The sequence below is a fragment of the Parasteatoda tepidariorum genome, chromosome 4, assembly GCF_043381705.1.
Source record: "Parasteatoda tepidariorum isolate YZ-2023 chromosome 4, CAS_Ptep_4.0, whole genome shotgun sequence".
NCBI classification, from domain to species: domain Eukaryota; kingdom Metazoa; phylum Arthropoda; class Arachnida; order Araneae; family Theridiidae; genus Parasteatoda; species Parasteatoda tepidariorum.
In genome coordinates this window covers 25,392,815-25,409,305 of record NC_092207.1, presented here as the reverse complement: position 1 = coordinate 25,409,305, position 16,491 = coordinate 25,392,815, and the positions used below count along the sequence as shown (strand labels likewise).

Genomic DNA, 16,491 nt, shown 5'->3' with positions numbered 1-16,491 from the left:
ACACAGACATGTGATCAATGGCCATAGAGCTAGCTGATCGTTTTTAAACAAGATGGTGTGTAAAAGTCGAGTTAAGTTTCTCCATATAAGTTTGAATGTTAATTAACGTGAAGTTAATTAAATACTACGTAGTATTGCACATCACATTTGCTAAAATATAATTTTTTCTCGTTTACATATTTTACTTAACTTAGATTTATTATTTGTGTATGTATTTTATTGTAACAGTGATATATTTTTGTTTTGTGTATCTGGCAACTTCGATGCATAATTAGTTTGGTTATGTTCTACATGACTAAAGAGCCTGTCTTTGTGCTAAGTAAGAAATATATAGTGAAAGAATATAAAACGTGTTGCTTAGAAGAATTGATAATTGGCGGTGTTGGCTTACTCGAAATAAATGTAAAGAACAGTTGCTAACGTAAACAAATGCAACGTTTCAACAACCAATTAGAATGGAGATACCCACACTACGTCACTTGCAGGTATCCCATTAACATTACTGAAGCTAGATTCAACCGCAAACGAGCTTGAGAATTCAATTAAAAAGCGAAATGCGGCATTTCAAAGTTTTGAATATTTTTGCGTAGTATTTATATTTTTCCAAAAATTAATCACAATTAAATTGTTTAAAAACATCTTTGCTTCGGAGTCAACTATTTAGCGATTTCATCTTACAAAAGACTGAACAAAAAAGAGCATGATAATCCATTACTGGACATCCATATTTTCAACATCTCAAAAACGTTATTTAAAATATTCGCTTTGTTTTATGAAATATTTGCAATAGAATAACATGGACATTCGTCTATCAACCCCTAGGGTCGGATTGACTCCGAATTCGTCTATCGACGACTTTGGTGACCCCTGCCCTAAATAGATAAAAAATAAAACTTAATAAAGAGATCATTTTTAAAGGAAAAGAAAGAAGAATTCAACACGAGTTGTAGCTTTTGACTAAATAATGGGATTTTTGTGAATTTCTGTTTCAAAAAAACTAACTCAGCCCTTCACTGTCTGCAAAGCTACGTTTGAATTCTATTTTCTTTGCTGTGCTCTGCAATTTAACACAGAAAACTGTTTTGCACACTTGCAAAGGTGCTTGTTTTAGTAAAAGAAATGGTCTCCAGTCTGTGCTATTTCAACGTTGAAGAATATGTCGCTTCCCCTCTTCTTGATTTATTAATCTGACGCCTACTGCCATTTCGGTTAAGGGGTAGTTCTGAATCTGCTGTACTTATTGCAATTTGAAGCTGCAAGTATTCCTTTTCTATACTTCAGTTTTTATTTGATTTTTGATGATTATGTGTTTATTATTACGAAGATTCTATTATTTACGTTGGGTATCAGTGAATTTATAACATAGTACACACAAATGAGACAATGAAAATATGAAAAAATTGGATAAATATGACAACCAAAGCTGACGTTTTCAGGGGGTACCAGCTCCGGAAGTCATAAAAGCAAAACCTTTTCTATCGAGAGAGCAAGACGAAAGTCTGAAATTGCTCCTTTTGTAAACTAAAATGTTTTGCCAAAGTCAAGGAAAAGAATATAATAAGAATATAAACCTTTAATAAGAATAAAATAAGAATAAGAAGAATATAATAAGAATATAAACCTTTGGGGTACAGAGAGAGCAATTTTAGACTTTTGTCTTGCTTTCTCGATAGAAAAGGTTTTTCTCTTATGACTTCAGGAGCTGGTACCACCTGAAGACGTCAGCTTTGGCAGTCATATTTATCCATTTTTTTTCATATTGTCTCATTTGTTTCAATTCCTTTTTGATTCACTGCTGCGCAGCACGTTTTTCAATTGGAAGCATTATTATTTTTAATTCCTTTTAAATTTTTGAATTCTTTACTTAATAGTACGCAGAATTTTGTCAGAAAAACGACGTCGCAAAATCATCTTTTACCTCCTCAGAAAATTGTAACTGATTTTTTCCTCGGTTTTTCCTGCATTCTTTGTTCAATCCTGCATTAGAAACTTATTATTATTCTTTACTTTTATTAAGAAGTGTAGTGCTTAGATTGCCTAGCAGAGGAGACGGAAGTTTCATCGTTAATCTCGAAAGTTAGAAACTGCAGGAAGTATATATACTCTGAACAACCTTCCATGTTAAAGCTGAAATTGTACTTATTTTATACCTTGGGAACAAAACTCCAAGAAACAAGAAATATCGAAGAAATACAACAAGAAGTACAACAAGAAATATCGACTACATTTTTAAACAAAAAAATGCTTGCGTATAATTAAAATTTATGTGACGGACGCCAACATCAAAACGGGAAATTATTTAAGGAGTGGAACTTAAATTTAAAACAAAAACAAAAGTAGCATACATTTTTAAACGAGTGATACACAGAAAGCAATTATTTTGAGGAATCTGTTGGCCTAACTTTTAATCAGAAGTTAGCATTTCTTGATAAATTGCTTTTTTTAGTTATTTGTCATATTGGATTTCTGTTATTATAAAAGAAACTTACCAGATATGACTTCATTAAAAAGCAACTTGTGCGTTTTTTTCCCAAATAGTTTCTGTTTTTTTGAAGTTGTCTGCTTTTTCTATTTTTTGGGGGGATTTAACTGATTATAAATATTAATTAAGTTAAGACATTGTACAATATAATATACTACAATTGTTTAAAAATATTTTTTCATGGGTTTTAATGTTTTCATTTTCAATAACGTAAGGGAAAGAATCCAGAAAATTAAACTCTACTGTTTGTGCCAGAAAACTCATTGAATGCTTAAATCTATTGTTCTTAATTTTTTAAAAAGCGTTTTTAAAGAGTTAAAAATAGCTCTCTAAATTATAAATTTCTTTTTCGAATAAAACTTCATATAAAAACAATTTTAAGCAATTATTTTATATTTTTTATTGTTCTATTTATTAGTGGTTGAATTGCTGAAATTTTTGAAAAAATTTTGAAATGAATCTTTTGAATCAAAATATGAACCGGATAAATAAAATTTGAATTATAAGATGTTTTATTTAAAAAAATAAGCAATAAAAAATACAAATATTCAAGTGCCGACAATAAAAAAACATTTTTGTTCTGGGCAAGTAAAGTTTTGTCTCATTTCTAAGTCTCATTAGTTTGCATCAATCATTAGCATATGTTTGGTAGAGTAGTTTAAAAAATGTAGAAAGTTTGAAATAAATTTAAAAAAACTAAAAAAGCAGCAAATTAAATTTTGAAACACTGAAAAACAATCTAAGATAATTTTGTTATACAATCATCGTATCAATATGAACCACACCCAAACATAAGAACCACGCAAATATCATCTTATAAATAATAACCACATGATATTAAAGCCTTCAGCCATTTGACGCAGATGGGAAATTGGTGTCCCTTTTATACATATATTTTTTGACGCAGTAATTACAAGTAAAAATATATTTTGATATTTTTTAACTATAATAAAATAGTCTAATAGTTACTAAAAATCAGTTGGAATTACATTTGCACAAAAGTATAAAGTCCAAAAAATGTAGTTGAAAAAGCTTTTTCTTCAATGATATTGAAAAATTTATTAATAATAATTTTTTTTAAATTTAAGAAGTTTCAATAATGAATAACTGTCTATCTTAAATTTAAATAACCACGAAAAAGTTCATATTTGAAAAAAAGAAAATGGTTTGGAAGTGAGTTGTATTTGGAAGAATTTTTCTTTATAGCAGAAAAAGACACCGGCGTTTCTTGTTGCATTTCATAACCATAAATTATTAAAATGCTTAACATAAAATTTTTCCAACTATTTTGAGATAAATTGATACAAAATAAGAAAAAAGTGTGACAAATATGTTTAGTAAAAAGTCTGCATCAAAGGGTAAGAAAAAATTTCTATTTTCAATAATTTTGCTCTGTATGCTAAAATGTATATTAAAATTAATATATCAATTAATGTTTCAGATTATTTTTTAATAATATTATTATAATGCTGCAGTTACTTTAAGGCAGAACTATTTTTAACTCAAATTCTAGTTTAAATTTCATTTTTTAATCTCTTTCAAATAACTGCCGTTTTATAAAATATGAGCTTTCTACTTGAGAAATTGTTAATATTAGCTTCATTAAACTTGTCCAACAAATGCTGTTCCTTTTTGGCGAGAGAAAATATTTGCCAAACACTGACGGTGATACTTGCTCCCTTTTTATTTGTCTTTTCATGTCTTTCCCTACAGAATAAATATGAATACATTACAAGCCGTGTTATTAAAAGATGGGATACTATAATTAAGTCTTTATATATTACTTATCAGGACGGGATGAACAACTAGGAAGTGTTGCAGTTAATTACGTCACAAAGTTATATCTTTGTCCCCTGCTGTAGAGTATTAACATAAATATTCAATTTATTTGATAAATGTTAGTAACTTTAGGGTTATAACTTAAGGATTGAATATGTATTAATCCTACATCAAATAAAGTTGTGTACATAAAGTTAATGTGTTAAAATTAATTAAGTTTCTGTTAAAAAAAATTTCATGGAACTTATAAATTAATTAATATAATGACTTAAATGTGGCAATCTTTTCCTTCGTTTAACTAAATCATAGCTCATAAACTTTTTTAAACAATGTACTGATAAAAAATGTATTGTCAAAACTACAAGAATATGGCAATACCGTGTTTCTGGCTCTATTGAAACACCAAAAAGCTACATATTTTTTAACGAAGCAACTTTAATGATTTTGGTATAACTGACAACAAAATTCTTTTTTATAATGCCTGATAAAATTTGGTAATTTTATCCCGATACCTTAGAGTATGGCATAAAAATGATTTTTGTATACTGTATAGTAATGACATTTATGGTAAACAAAAACCAAAATAAACAGTGTTAAATATACCAAAATATACAGTGTAATTTTCTATTCACATGGCAACCGTTTACCGGAAATTCCGGTTTTCAAAATTATATTTCTCACTATTAAGTAACAAATATGAAACTGAAAAATAAAATTTAACCGAATAAATGGTTTACATGCCGTGCTTTAAAGTACCATGATAAAATTATTGAATTCTACCACATTTTCAAAATTTTATCACAAATTATAGGCCATATTTTATGGTTAATTTCAATAAAATAATTATCAAAACGCTTCGGTAAAAATGACCGAGGTTTATGATGTTCCCATAGAGCCAGAAAAACCGTACATTTTACCATATTTTGGTAGTTTTTTTTTTCTCAGTGCGCTATTTGGATTATTTGATTCAACTACTCAGCGAATAGGCTTAAACTGAATGCGGTGTACATTCAAAACTATGTGCAATGATTAACTTACCAAATCCAGGCGATCATTAAACATAGAGGCAGAGCTGCGATGGCTCAGGGGATAGAGCGTTCGCCTTCCAATGATGTGAACCGGGGTTCGATCCCGGTGATGGATGGCTGGTCGATACGAATTCTGCATCCGGCTTGCACCGACCACANGCCGCGGTGGCTCAGGGGATAGAGCTTTCGCCCCCCAATGAGGTGAACCGGGGTTCGATCCCGGTGATGGCTGGTCGATACGAATTCTGCATCTGGCTTGCACCGACCACAGTGCTGACGCGAAATATCCTCAGAGGTAAACGGATCATGGGTTAGAGTCCCCTTGCCGTCAAGCTAACCGTGGGAGGTTCTCGTGATCTTCCTCTCCATGTAACGCAAATGCGGGTTAGTTCCATTAAAAAAGTCCTCCATGAAGGCAAATTTCTCCTACTACTTGATCCAGGTGTTCTCTTGTCTTCTGGATAGGGTTCAAAATTACAAGGCTACGGAGTTGAACATTAGTAGTCGTAAACCCAAAAATTGGGTCGACTGTTCAACGACGGTTATAAAATAAAAATAAAACACAGAGGCAAAATTATACTGCGTTAAATTATGTTTTTTGTCAAAATATGACTAGTTTGTTCTTGGTTTGTAGTAATGCTATTTCTTACAGTTCACTTGTGCAAAAATAAATATAATTGGAAACAATTATCTCAATACTTGATCTAGGAGTTCCCTTGTCTTCTGGATTGGGTTTAAAATTACAAGGCTACGGAGTTGAACATTAGTAGTCGTAAACCCAAAAATTGAATCGACTGCTCAACGACTGTTATAAAATAAAAATAAAACACAGTGGTAAAATTACACTACGTTAAATTATGTTTTTTGTCAAAGTATGACTAGTTTTTCCCGGTTTGTAGTAATACTATTTCTTACAGTTTACTTGTGCAAAAAATAAACAATTTTAAACAAACTTTAACATTTAATTCTTGTGAACTCTTCGAAATATGTGATGGCAGTAAACCTGGATCTCAGTTTTTTAAAAACGACGAAACTTAGACAAATCGTTTCCATTTTTGGTAAAATGGTACCGTGAAAGCACTAGGAATACTAGTATGGAGTTGTAGAATTCTTTTTTTCGTGACGCACTTGAGTGGCTCTCACGAATAACTAGCGTGCTGCGACACACCGGCAGGCAAACACTGAATTAGTCTACTGCTAAATTTAAGAAAAATAAAATAGGTTATGCTGAAAAATTTTTTCAAAACTTTTAAACGTCTGTTTTACTCTCTGTTTGATCAATAAATACGTGTATAGATGCAGTGATAAAATATTCTTTTTTTAGAACTACACAGACATTTAAATAATTCAATCAGTTCCCCTTTAGTTTAAGAATAATTAAGAATAGTTACTATATTTTTAGAAAAGAAAAACTTTTTTCAAAAAATACAAAAATTTTATTAATTTTCTTCTTTTCATAATTGTAACATAAATTCAAAAAAAATTAATGTGCTCAAAAAATTTTAAAAACTTTCAGTTTTTATAAGATTAGTTTCATAGTTTCTAGAAGATGAAGATGTTTTTTTTAATGATGGAAAAAACCATTTCTTTCATTTTCTTTAAAGTTTTGATATTTTATTTAAAAAATTAAGGACTTTAATCTCTATCTTTTTAAGTTTATCATCCTTTTTTTCGAATAGAATAAATTTTAGTTTATATTTTTATATTTTTTAGAGAATTCATGAATCATTTTTTTAAGAAAAAGTTTTTGCTTTCTTTACAAAGATAAGTGAAAAGAAGTAAAAATTTCTTTTAATTAAGTATCTTGAACTTTTTATGCGTTTTTTTACTTCGAATTTTTTATACTTTTTTCATTAACTTTCAGACTTTTATTAAATTATAATCAGGCTAAATTATTGTATAAATGTCACATTTATTTAATAACGGGTTAAGAAATTTGCAATTACTAATACACAAAATGACGAAAACACAGCTAAAGTTGAATAATGTTTTTTGTTTTTCGAAGGTGTTTTCAATTTACTTTTTCAGAAAGGACAAGTTAATCATCTTAAATAAATAAAGTATTTACGTTTCACATAAGCACAGTAAGTGATGAAATAATACAATACTTAATATTCTTGTGTACTATTTTTAATTATTAGCTTGATTTTTCTTTTATTATGAACTATAAAATAATCTTACACTGCCAGAAAAATTTTCTCAAAGTTGAACCATAACTTTTGCCAATTGAACCATAATACGGTAACAATTTGCTTTGATTTTAATGAGATGTTAATTTGAACCATGCTGCAGTTCAAGTTTAACCACATTATTGTGCAATCTAGTTTGACGTTAGAAATACAGTCTTAAAGTCCAAAGACACACCACTTAGTTCCCTATTAAGGCTACAACGAATTCAAACGATGTTGTAGATTAACACGCTCTGAAATTTCAAACTATGTAGGGTCAAGTATTTTTTGTCATTAAAAAAATGAAATAAAACCCATTGTAAACAGGAAATGTTTATAAATAAACTTGCTTGAGGGATGGAATAATAGTATCGAGAGTATTATTAAAAATTAGTACCTTTAGGTCATCTGTAACATTAAAAATTCACTATTGTTTTTTGTACTTGCTTTGTATTTTTATATATTATAGCAAATGCTGGCAAAATTTACTACGAATTGTAGCCTTTCGTTACTGAAGCTACTGTTGCAAAAACATAGCGCAAATTTTTTTTTGTAGCAGTTGTACAAATACTTAACTTTGCCTAATACGGGTGTGAGGATTTAAAATCTGAAACAAGTTTTACTTTTAAAGCTTAGACATTTTCAGTTTATTTTTGTCGAATTGTGCAATTTTAAAATTTTTATATATAACAGGGGGGCCAAGCTTCAAGTTAGGGTACATGACCAGGATTAATATTGCATAGAAACTCATGCCCGGAAATGTCGAGCGTGGCTTGAATCGCTTTCCTATTTTAACCTGTTCAGAAGCCGAAGAAGAAACGGTACATTACATGGAAGCGCCCCTAGCAGTGTATGACATTTTAGGGAAAGGATTTTCATACAATTTTAATCCTGATGATGTCATTTTAACTCCTCTAAGATTTGTTATAACATTTACGCAAACCCAGTTTAACATAATGCTTTTAAACTTGCACATTTTGACAAAAAATAAACTAAAAATGTCGCTAAAAAATTGTAGCTTTGGTGCAGATTTGAAATCAGTGACGCGAAAATATCGATCCTGAAGAAAATCTAATATAAAATAAAAACAACAAAAAAAATTCCACTGTGTAATCTGGAAATACGTTTTAGCCAGTAGTTTTTCATTGCAAATGTTTAGTATTGTTACCAATCTTTCAACAATATCTATTTAATAGCCATTAAATTAACCTTATTCTATTTATTTATTTAATTTTTCATGTCTTTCTTAGAGATGAGCAGTGCTTTATTATTTGTACAATTTTAAATTCATAAATATATTAGTCCAATAATTCATATATTTAAGCAAAATGCTTTTTTACGTTTTAATGTGGTATGATATAACAAATATTATTTAGTATAAATATAAACTATGTTTCTTTCCATTACTAGTTTAAATGTGTATAAAGTACTTTGAAAAGCAAATTTATATGTAAAGTTAAGCGATAAGTGGTATAGCACTTGTTTAAAACTTGCCAATTTTGACTATTTATTTTCAAAACGTCGTAACGTTTCGTTATATTTTTAGGTTAATTTACTATTTCTCCAGCAAACATATTTTTAAAAAAATCGTTTGCTTCATTTGCAACTAAATGCGTTTTAAATCACATCCCTATATTTAGAATTCCTCCGCCGATAAAAATAAGAATTTTCAATGGACTTTACTCCCATGTAGCCGGAAAACTAATCAGTGCCTGGAAAGTATTTGAAACTTTATTATCCCAAAATATTGCAGATAAGATAAGAATAAGCCATCTGTTAGTGGAGAAGCGATTTGAAAATGAATAGAATTGTTGAATATCGGTAGCGCTCTAAATTTAACTTTGAAATGAGTTTGGACTAAGGATAAAATATTCAGTTATAAAATACTTTTTCCTTTAAGTTAAGACACGAAATTTCTATTTTGATCTTTAGAATATGTTGGTTTATTTTTTTTTTTTATGACCGTCGTTGAACAGCCGACCCAATTTTATAGGTTTACGACTACTAATGTTCAACTCCGTAGCCCTGCAATTTTGAACCCAATCCAGAAGACAAGGGAACTTCAGGATCGAGTATTGAGAGAAATTTGCCTTCGTGGATGACTTTTTGATGGAGCTAACCCTTATTTGCGTTGCATGGTGAGGAAGACCACGAGAACCTCGCACGGTTAGCGTGATGGCAAGGGGACTCTAATTCATGATCCGTATAACACTGAGGATATTTCACGCCAGCACTGTGGTCGGTGTAAGCCGGATGAGGAATTCGTATCGACCAGCCATCGTCGGGATCAAACCCCGGTTCACCTCATTGGAAGGCGAACGCTCTATCCTCTAAGCCATCACGGCTCTGAATGCAGCTTTTGAAAATATTTCCCAAGAATACATTTCATATTTTCGATCCGATGCGTCATATACCATATGTTGATCGTTTCAATACTTTTTGGACGTGTTATATATTTTCTATCCTCTATCACTAAAACCCGTACTTTAAATTGATACATTTTTTTAACTACATATAGTTAATTTAAAGGATTTTGTCCAGCATTTGACTGATCCTAAAAACATGGTATGTTCAGTAGGACATTGAAGTCAGTGAGCCAGTGGATGACCACTTCCATCAGCATGGGTGAGAACTGAGCTATCCTCTCTGCAGAGAATCAAAATAATGATGGCATATCTTCGGATCATCCTTGCTATCTGACTATCACCAATAACTCACTGTGCAGCTCAAGTGGTATACATGAGCTCAAGCTCAGTAAATAAAATACCAGTACCACTTAAAAGTATTTATACGCATTTTAAATCTAGCAAAGTAAAACGTTAAAAACGACAGATTTTATATAGAATAAATGCATAAGGGTTAATAGTCACATCCGATCCTTTAAACTTTGACCGATATTTTATGAGCACATATTAAACATGTGCATATTTTGGGTGCTCATATTTAGTGCACATAGCACGTGCGATATTTAATGCGCACATTTGCTGCAACCTTATAAGGTGTAAAGCTGAACACTGTTAAACCCTTGTATGGTGTAATTAAATTTAAGAAGAATTATTTTACTCAATAATATGATTCAACTTTTCAACTAATTAAGGTTACAGGAAAGTGTTAGTAGCAAGTAATTAAAATTATTCGATAAATAACAAACAACTTGCTATATTAAACTGCTATTCATGTGCTACAACAAAAAACTTGCTATTTATGTGCTACTTGAAAGCCGTTAAATAGTTGAGTGAAGAGAACTAAATGGCTAATGAATTTAATCTTATAATATATTCTGATACATAAATTTTTTTTTCAGTAACTGTACTTGCTTTTACATGAAATGGATACCTACCGGTCTTAAAATTTTTTATTTCCAATGAGCTGCACAATCGGTCTTGCCGATGAGCAGACTTAAAGCGTTCTCCAGAGGTTGTATCCACTCTTTCAGGATCACCACAATGGGTGAGATACCGTGGGTCATGTTAATTTGGACGTCTAGTTTCTGCCACACTAGATGGCAGCACCGAGACTATTTGGATGCTAATGTGCACTAGGAATTTAATTTTGCCGGAAATGCCAAGAGCCAATAAGGCACTCCAGGGATCTTTTACATGCCGCATAATCATACGACATGGCCGCTGAGGATTTTCTGCATCCCGAAAATCCGGTGTCTGGGCCGGGGATCGAACCCGCAGACTTGGGCTCAGAAGGCCGACGACAACCAACTGCGCCACCCAGTCACATATATCTGCGAATAGTGACCTAAAACAGTTTGATTTTTTACACAAACAGTAAATTCAAAATAATGAATTTTTTTTAAATTTATTTATGAAGCATTAATGGAAACGTGATTTTAAACAAGCATCCTCGCTTTACCTCGCTTTGTTTATTTTATTCTTATTTTGACAGTATTCGTAATTAAGTTCTTTTTTCGTTTTTGCGAAAAGAGTCACTCAGATGAAAGCTCATTAAGCTCTTGTTAATTGACACTCGTTAAGCGTCATTGATTGTAGAGTAAAATAAATATATGGTGAATTAATCCTCATTTTGAGCAAATCATTACAAATCGTGTAAGTACGTGGATAAAATAAATTGACGTAAAACTATTCACATTCCTAATAGGCGTGTTGAAGTGAGCAAAGGATTAAATGTTTAAATAGTTTATTCCTATAAATGGATAAAATTTATAATTATTTTAATATTTTTTATTTAAATACATTTATTTAGATGTACCTTCTATTAATAAATGTATAATATTTATTTTGGTAAAATAAATATTATTACTAAACTGCAATTTTCTAAATTATGTAGTACTTAATTCTTAAGGCTTTAAAACAAGTTTATTTTATTTTATTATTATAATCTACTCTTATCTAAACATATGAACATGCATTTATTTTATAATTCATTCTTATCTAAACTACTCAGACAATAACTAGTGAAGAAAGAAAAATTGAGTAATTAGATTTAATTGCTTCAGGTCGCCGTTTATAGTTATACTTATTTTAATAACGTAAGATATTGAATAATAATTTTTGAACAAATTTATTATTAATTTTCCTCTTAAATCTTTCAGAAGAAGTTATGAGTGAAGTTGAGAGTATCCTGAAGTTGAGAATGTCTTGGAAAATGCAGCCGAGTTGCACATTACAGTGCAAGAATCTCACCGAACACAGCATCTTTAAGAGCTTTTAAAAAATGAAGATCGAAAATAAGCACTTATAAGCACTTTTTAAAAACGCTACGCACCATGCGTTACCATATAAGTACGATAATTTTGCTTGAACTTTTTCCCCATGTATGTAAACAAAAAGAAGAAATCTGGCTGTTACTTTACCAGTGTTTCAACGAGAAGATTACGATTAGATGATATATCTTGCGGGATGATAATTAAAACTCAATCGAAAAAAAGCTGCCAATCATTTAGTCATTTCCTAGCACTCTCAGATTAAAACATATCGATCCCAAATTATATTATGATAAAGTTTCTTGTAACTATTAGTAGTGCGTTAACAGGGTACGTAGCCAAACAGGGTGCGTAGCTTTCATCAAGAAATAAGCACTTTAAGTACTTTTTAAGCACTCAAAAATAGTTTTAAGCACTAAATGCATTAACAAAATGCAAAATAATTTTCAAAGACTTTACATGATCATGATAAAATAACTAGCTTCTGATACAAAAAACTCTTTTCTTGATTATATTAGCTACCATAAAAATATTCGAGAGATTATTCGGTTCGATTTCAGAGGGTGGAAAATGAAGCCTGAAATTGAGAATATCTTACAAAATGCAGCAGAGTTGCACTTGAGAGTGCAAGAATCTCACCGAACCCAGCTCAGTAGACGCACATGCGAACCCGCAAGTATTTCATCAAACATGTAAAATGATTGGCGCTTTCATACGCTACGAACCGACGGTATGCCGAAATGCATTGCCTTTGAATGAATTGTGAACACGTTGAATAGAACAATGTGAAAACCAAGCTTTTGCATAATACGTGGAGAAAATCGACATGGTAAAGAAAAAAAACTCATTCTCGAAAAGGAAAAATTAAGCACTTCTTAAAAACATCCAATAAAAAAAGCACCTTTAAGGGCTTTTAAATAAGGAAAATCGAAAATAAGCACTTTTTAAAAAACGCTACTCACCCTGGTTAAGTTAAAAACTATTTCAAAACATGTGCTGATACGAAAAATTTCTATTTATTGAGACAGGTCCAGTCCAGTTATGTTTTTTACTCTCAGAAATATTCATCGCATAAAAAATAGGAGTTTTCTTTTTTGATTATGTTTAGTACCTAATGTATGTGGGAGGTGAGGATTATGGTATTACTGTACGCAAACAGCGATTTCATAAAAGTTTAGAAAAATAAAATAAGAGAGAGTGTATTAAGAAAATCGTTCCGTTCCAGTTTGTTTACTTTATGTATTAAACGCATGGCAGCTTAATGGAGTTTTGCACAAGAAATCTTTATGTTAAAAAGTAAATAAATAAACATATATAAGACATACCCCATTCTGATTTCCTTGGAGCTGTGTTACTGATACAGTCAATTCAGTACCATATAGAGAATCAAGGAATTTCTAAGTTGCGTGATCTCAGTTTTAACCTAGAAGAAAATTCGAAAAAATTTGTAAACATACATATTCAATATTCCATTTTAGTAAGATACAAATAAATGAATTCAATTTCATACTATGCTAAGAACATGCAATGAAGCTATTGGATTTTCACAAAGTAACTTGTTTTTGTTTTATTATTTACTTACCAATTATTTTTATTTATTGTTATGCAAACAGCCAGTTTTGAATTTCTAAAGGTATAACTTTTTCATCCAAAAACTTAATACCCAAAAACAAAACTTTAAATAAAATAAAATAAGACATAATACGATTTTTTGAAAAAAGAATGTTAAACAGATTGATTTAACTTGTTTTAAGAGTGTGTCATTGAAATATATTCTTGTACATTATGTGGGTAAACATTTCATTCCTTCTCTTACACAATCTGAAAGTAACAATTTTGAAAAAAATGAAATGTTTCTTAAGTATTTAAAGTGCAGCGATTTTTCATTTCTTTTTTTTCATCATTATTTTATAAAGTATTACCTGTGTAGGAGTACTAAAGATTTAGAAAAGAATTTTTTTTTTGAGTTAACACTTTTTAATAACTAACCGATTAATTATTAAATAATTAAAAAACTTTTGTAATAATGAAATAAATCTAGAATTAGAATAATTATATAAATTTTATTATTGAATAACTCAGAAATCGTCTATCTCACAATATTAAAAAAAACGTCATTTAAGCTGTTTCTGGTGTTTAATTTTGCTTGGCTACGAAAACGTAAGAAATTTGATGTTACGAAAGTGTGCAGAAAAATGAGAAGGGAGTGAAATGAAATGAAAAAAAAATATCATTCGATAATTAGTTGGAGGAGAATTATTAACTTATGCACTGGTAGTAAAAAAATATTTATGTGTTATTAGTGACTAGCAGAACTCCAACTACCAATGTTTGAAAATTATTGCAATTTTAAGTGCGTTTTTTGCATTCAATATTATCCGTACCTATTTGTGGCTTGTCTGCAACAAAAGTGCAGATTATTTCATGCACTTTAGTTTTACAAAAAGAGAGACATAGAATTGTCAGATATAAATCTTAATAATTATATTGAAATTTTGAATGAAAAAAAATTACCAAAAATATACTACGAAACATATTTAATTAAATGCATCAAATAAGAAGTATCATTATTTTCAAAATACTGAAAGTAAGGAAAAATTACAATATTTTTTAATTTCAAAACATTAATCTTTGCTACTAAGATTCCCTAAAAAAATTAATTTGATAAAAAATAGCCTTAAAGTAAACATGTATAAAAAATAATGTCAAAATATATTAACATAGAAATTAGAAAAAAAATAAATTAGCATAAATATAAGAAATAAAAATATATTGCACGAGGTATGTAGCAACTATTCTAAGAACACAAAAAAATCTGATGGCTCCATTATTGTAACTAATCGTGTCGTGCAATCATAAGTTCTGCTGAAGTAATAAGTGAACAAAAAAGTATATATACTTATGAGAAAATATTGTCCCCATATGTTAGGAGAATAAATCTTTGTACAACAATACAGAAAGACTTAATGAAAGTCTCCAGTTGATAAACGATTTTATCGATTTTCCTTGCAATCATTTACGTTAAAAGGTTAAAAAAAAATACGATCATTATCTTTTATTTTGGTCATTATGACAGTATTTTCCTTCGAGCAATTTATTGATCAGAGTAAGTAAAAAACCCTACATTTTATTTAAACATATTTAAGAGGCTGTATAGAAAGAAATTTACTTTGAAACCGGAAGATTTAATAAAATTTAATTGCTTATTTAGCATTTTATGAGATTTTTAAGAGCTCTTTTTAAGGTTTCAGATGATATTTACTTTGTGAGTTTTATTTATTCCTTTTTTTCAGTTGAAAGGAGAAAAAAATGGCACACAGTGCTGATCTGAGAGTATGAAGTTCAAGACTTTTGATTATCACTTTCCCAAAAGTAAACCTTTTCTTCTTCAAATTGTCACATATTGTGCATTTTTATTTTCACTTATTTGGTTGATAAACCAACAATGACACAAACGGTAAAAGTTTAATTGAAATAAACGTGTTTATTATTTTATTCAAAGCAATTGAAAATGAATAACAAATCAAAATTTGTCGAAATTGAACACAATCTGCAAGATAAATGAAAATTAGAACACTCAAATTGTCCATAGAATTGATTCTTAGCATTAATAGCAGTTCAGCACTTACGTCACATGATGGAAGAATGAGATGGAAAAATGGTTAGAGCTTCTTCCAGTTCTCTTTATGTTGAGTATATTTTTCATGATAATTCCTTGCTTTTTTTTTAAATATGATGCTTCAGCTTGGCTTGAATGCTCTCGATAATGTTAAGTTTTAAGTTATAGAGTGTCACATAGTGGTGGGAGAATGATTTTTGATTATGCTTGATGGATCGGCGTTCGACCTGCAGAAAAATGGAGTTGCAATAAGTGCATATAGACGCATGAAGTGTTCAAACATGTCTTCATACTGAAACCTACGCATGATTACTTGAATATTCCTCAAAGAGACTCGTGACACGGTAGAAGAAACATCCCCAAACCATGAAACCTCCTCTCTCAAGCTTCGTCGTTCAGATCAGGTAATACTTTGAGTCGAAATGAGTGGCCTGGGAAAAAGAATCCAGTGCATTCCATCTGTGCCACACGGCATATATTTTCTTTCATTTCTCAAAAAGACATCTTCTTGCTTCTTGATGAATTCATCTCGGCTTGCAATTCTTCATAAAAACAATCGTTTTTTTGTTGTTGACGGAGCGTCTTTTATACTGTCCAACTAATTGACTGAAAAGACGGGCTTATTGATTGACTGATTATTTTGTGTTTTGAGGGAGTGATGTCTGGAGTCATCAAGCTGGGATCGTTTTGGGAGAGACCTGTGAGTTTCCTTTTAAAAAGATGAAATTTAGAACGAGAAA

The 16,491-nt window shown here is 30.3% G+C and overlaps 1 protein-coding gene across 1 annotated transcript in view; it reads right to left on the bottom strand.

Annotated features, from left to right (window-relative positions):
- LOC107453852 (synaptotagmin-6-like) overlaps window positions 1-13,557 on the bottom strand; it is a 179,201-nt gene extending 165,644 nt beyond the window's left edge. Inside the window, exon 1 of the mRNA XM_071179586.1 lies at window positions 13,458-13,557. Coding sequence (XP_071035687.1) covers window positions 13,458-13,462 — 5 coding nt within the window. The 5' untranslated portion in view covers window positions 13,463-13,557. The remainder of the gene's footprint in view (window positions 1-13,457) is intronic.
- Window positions 13,558-16,491: the final 2,934 nt, after the last annotated feature.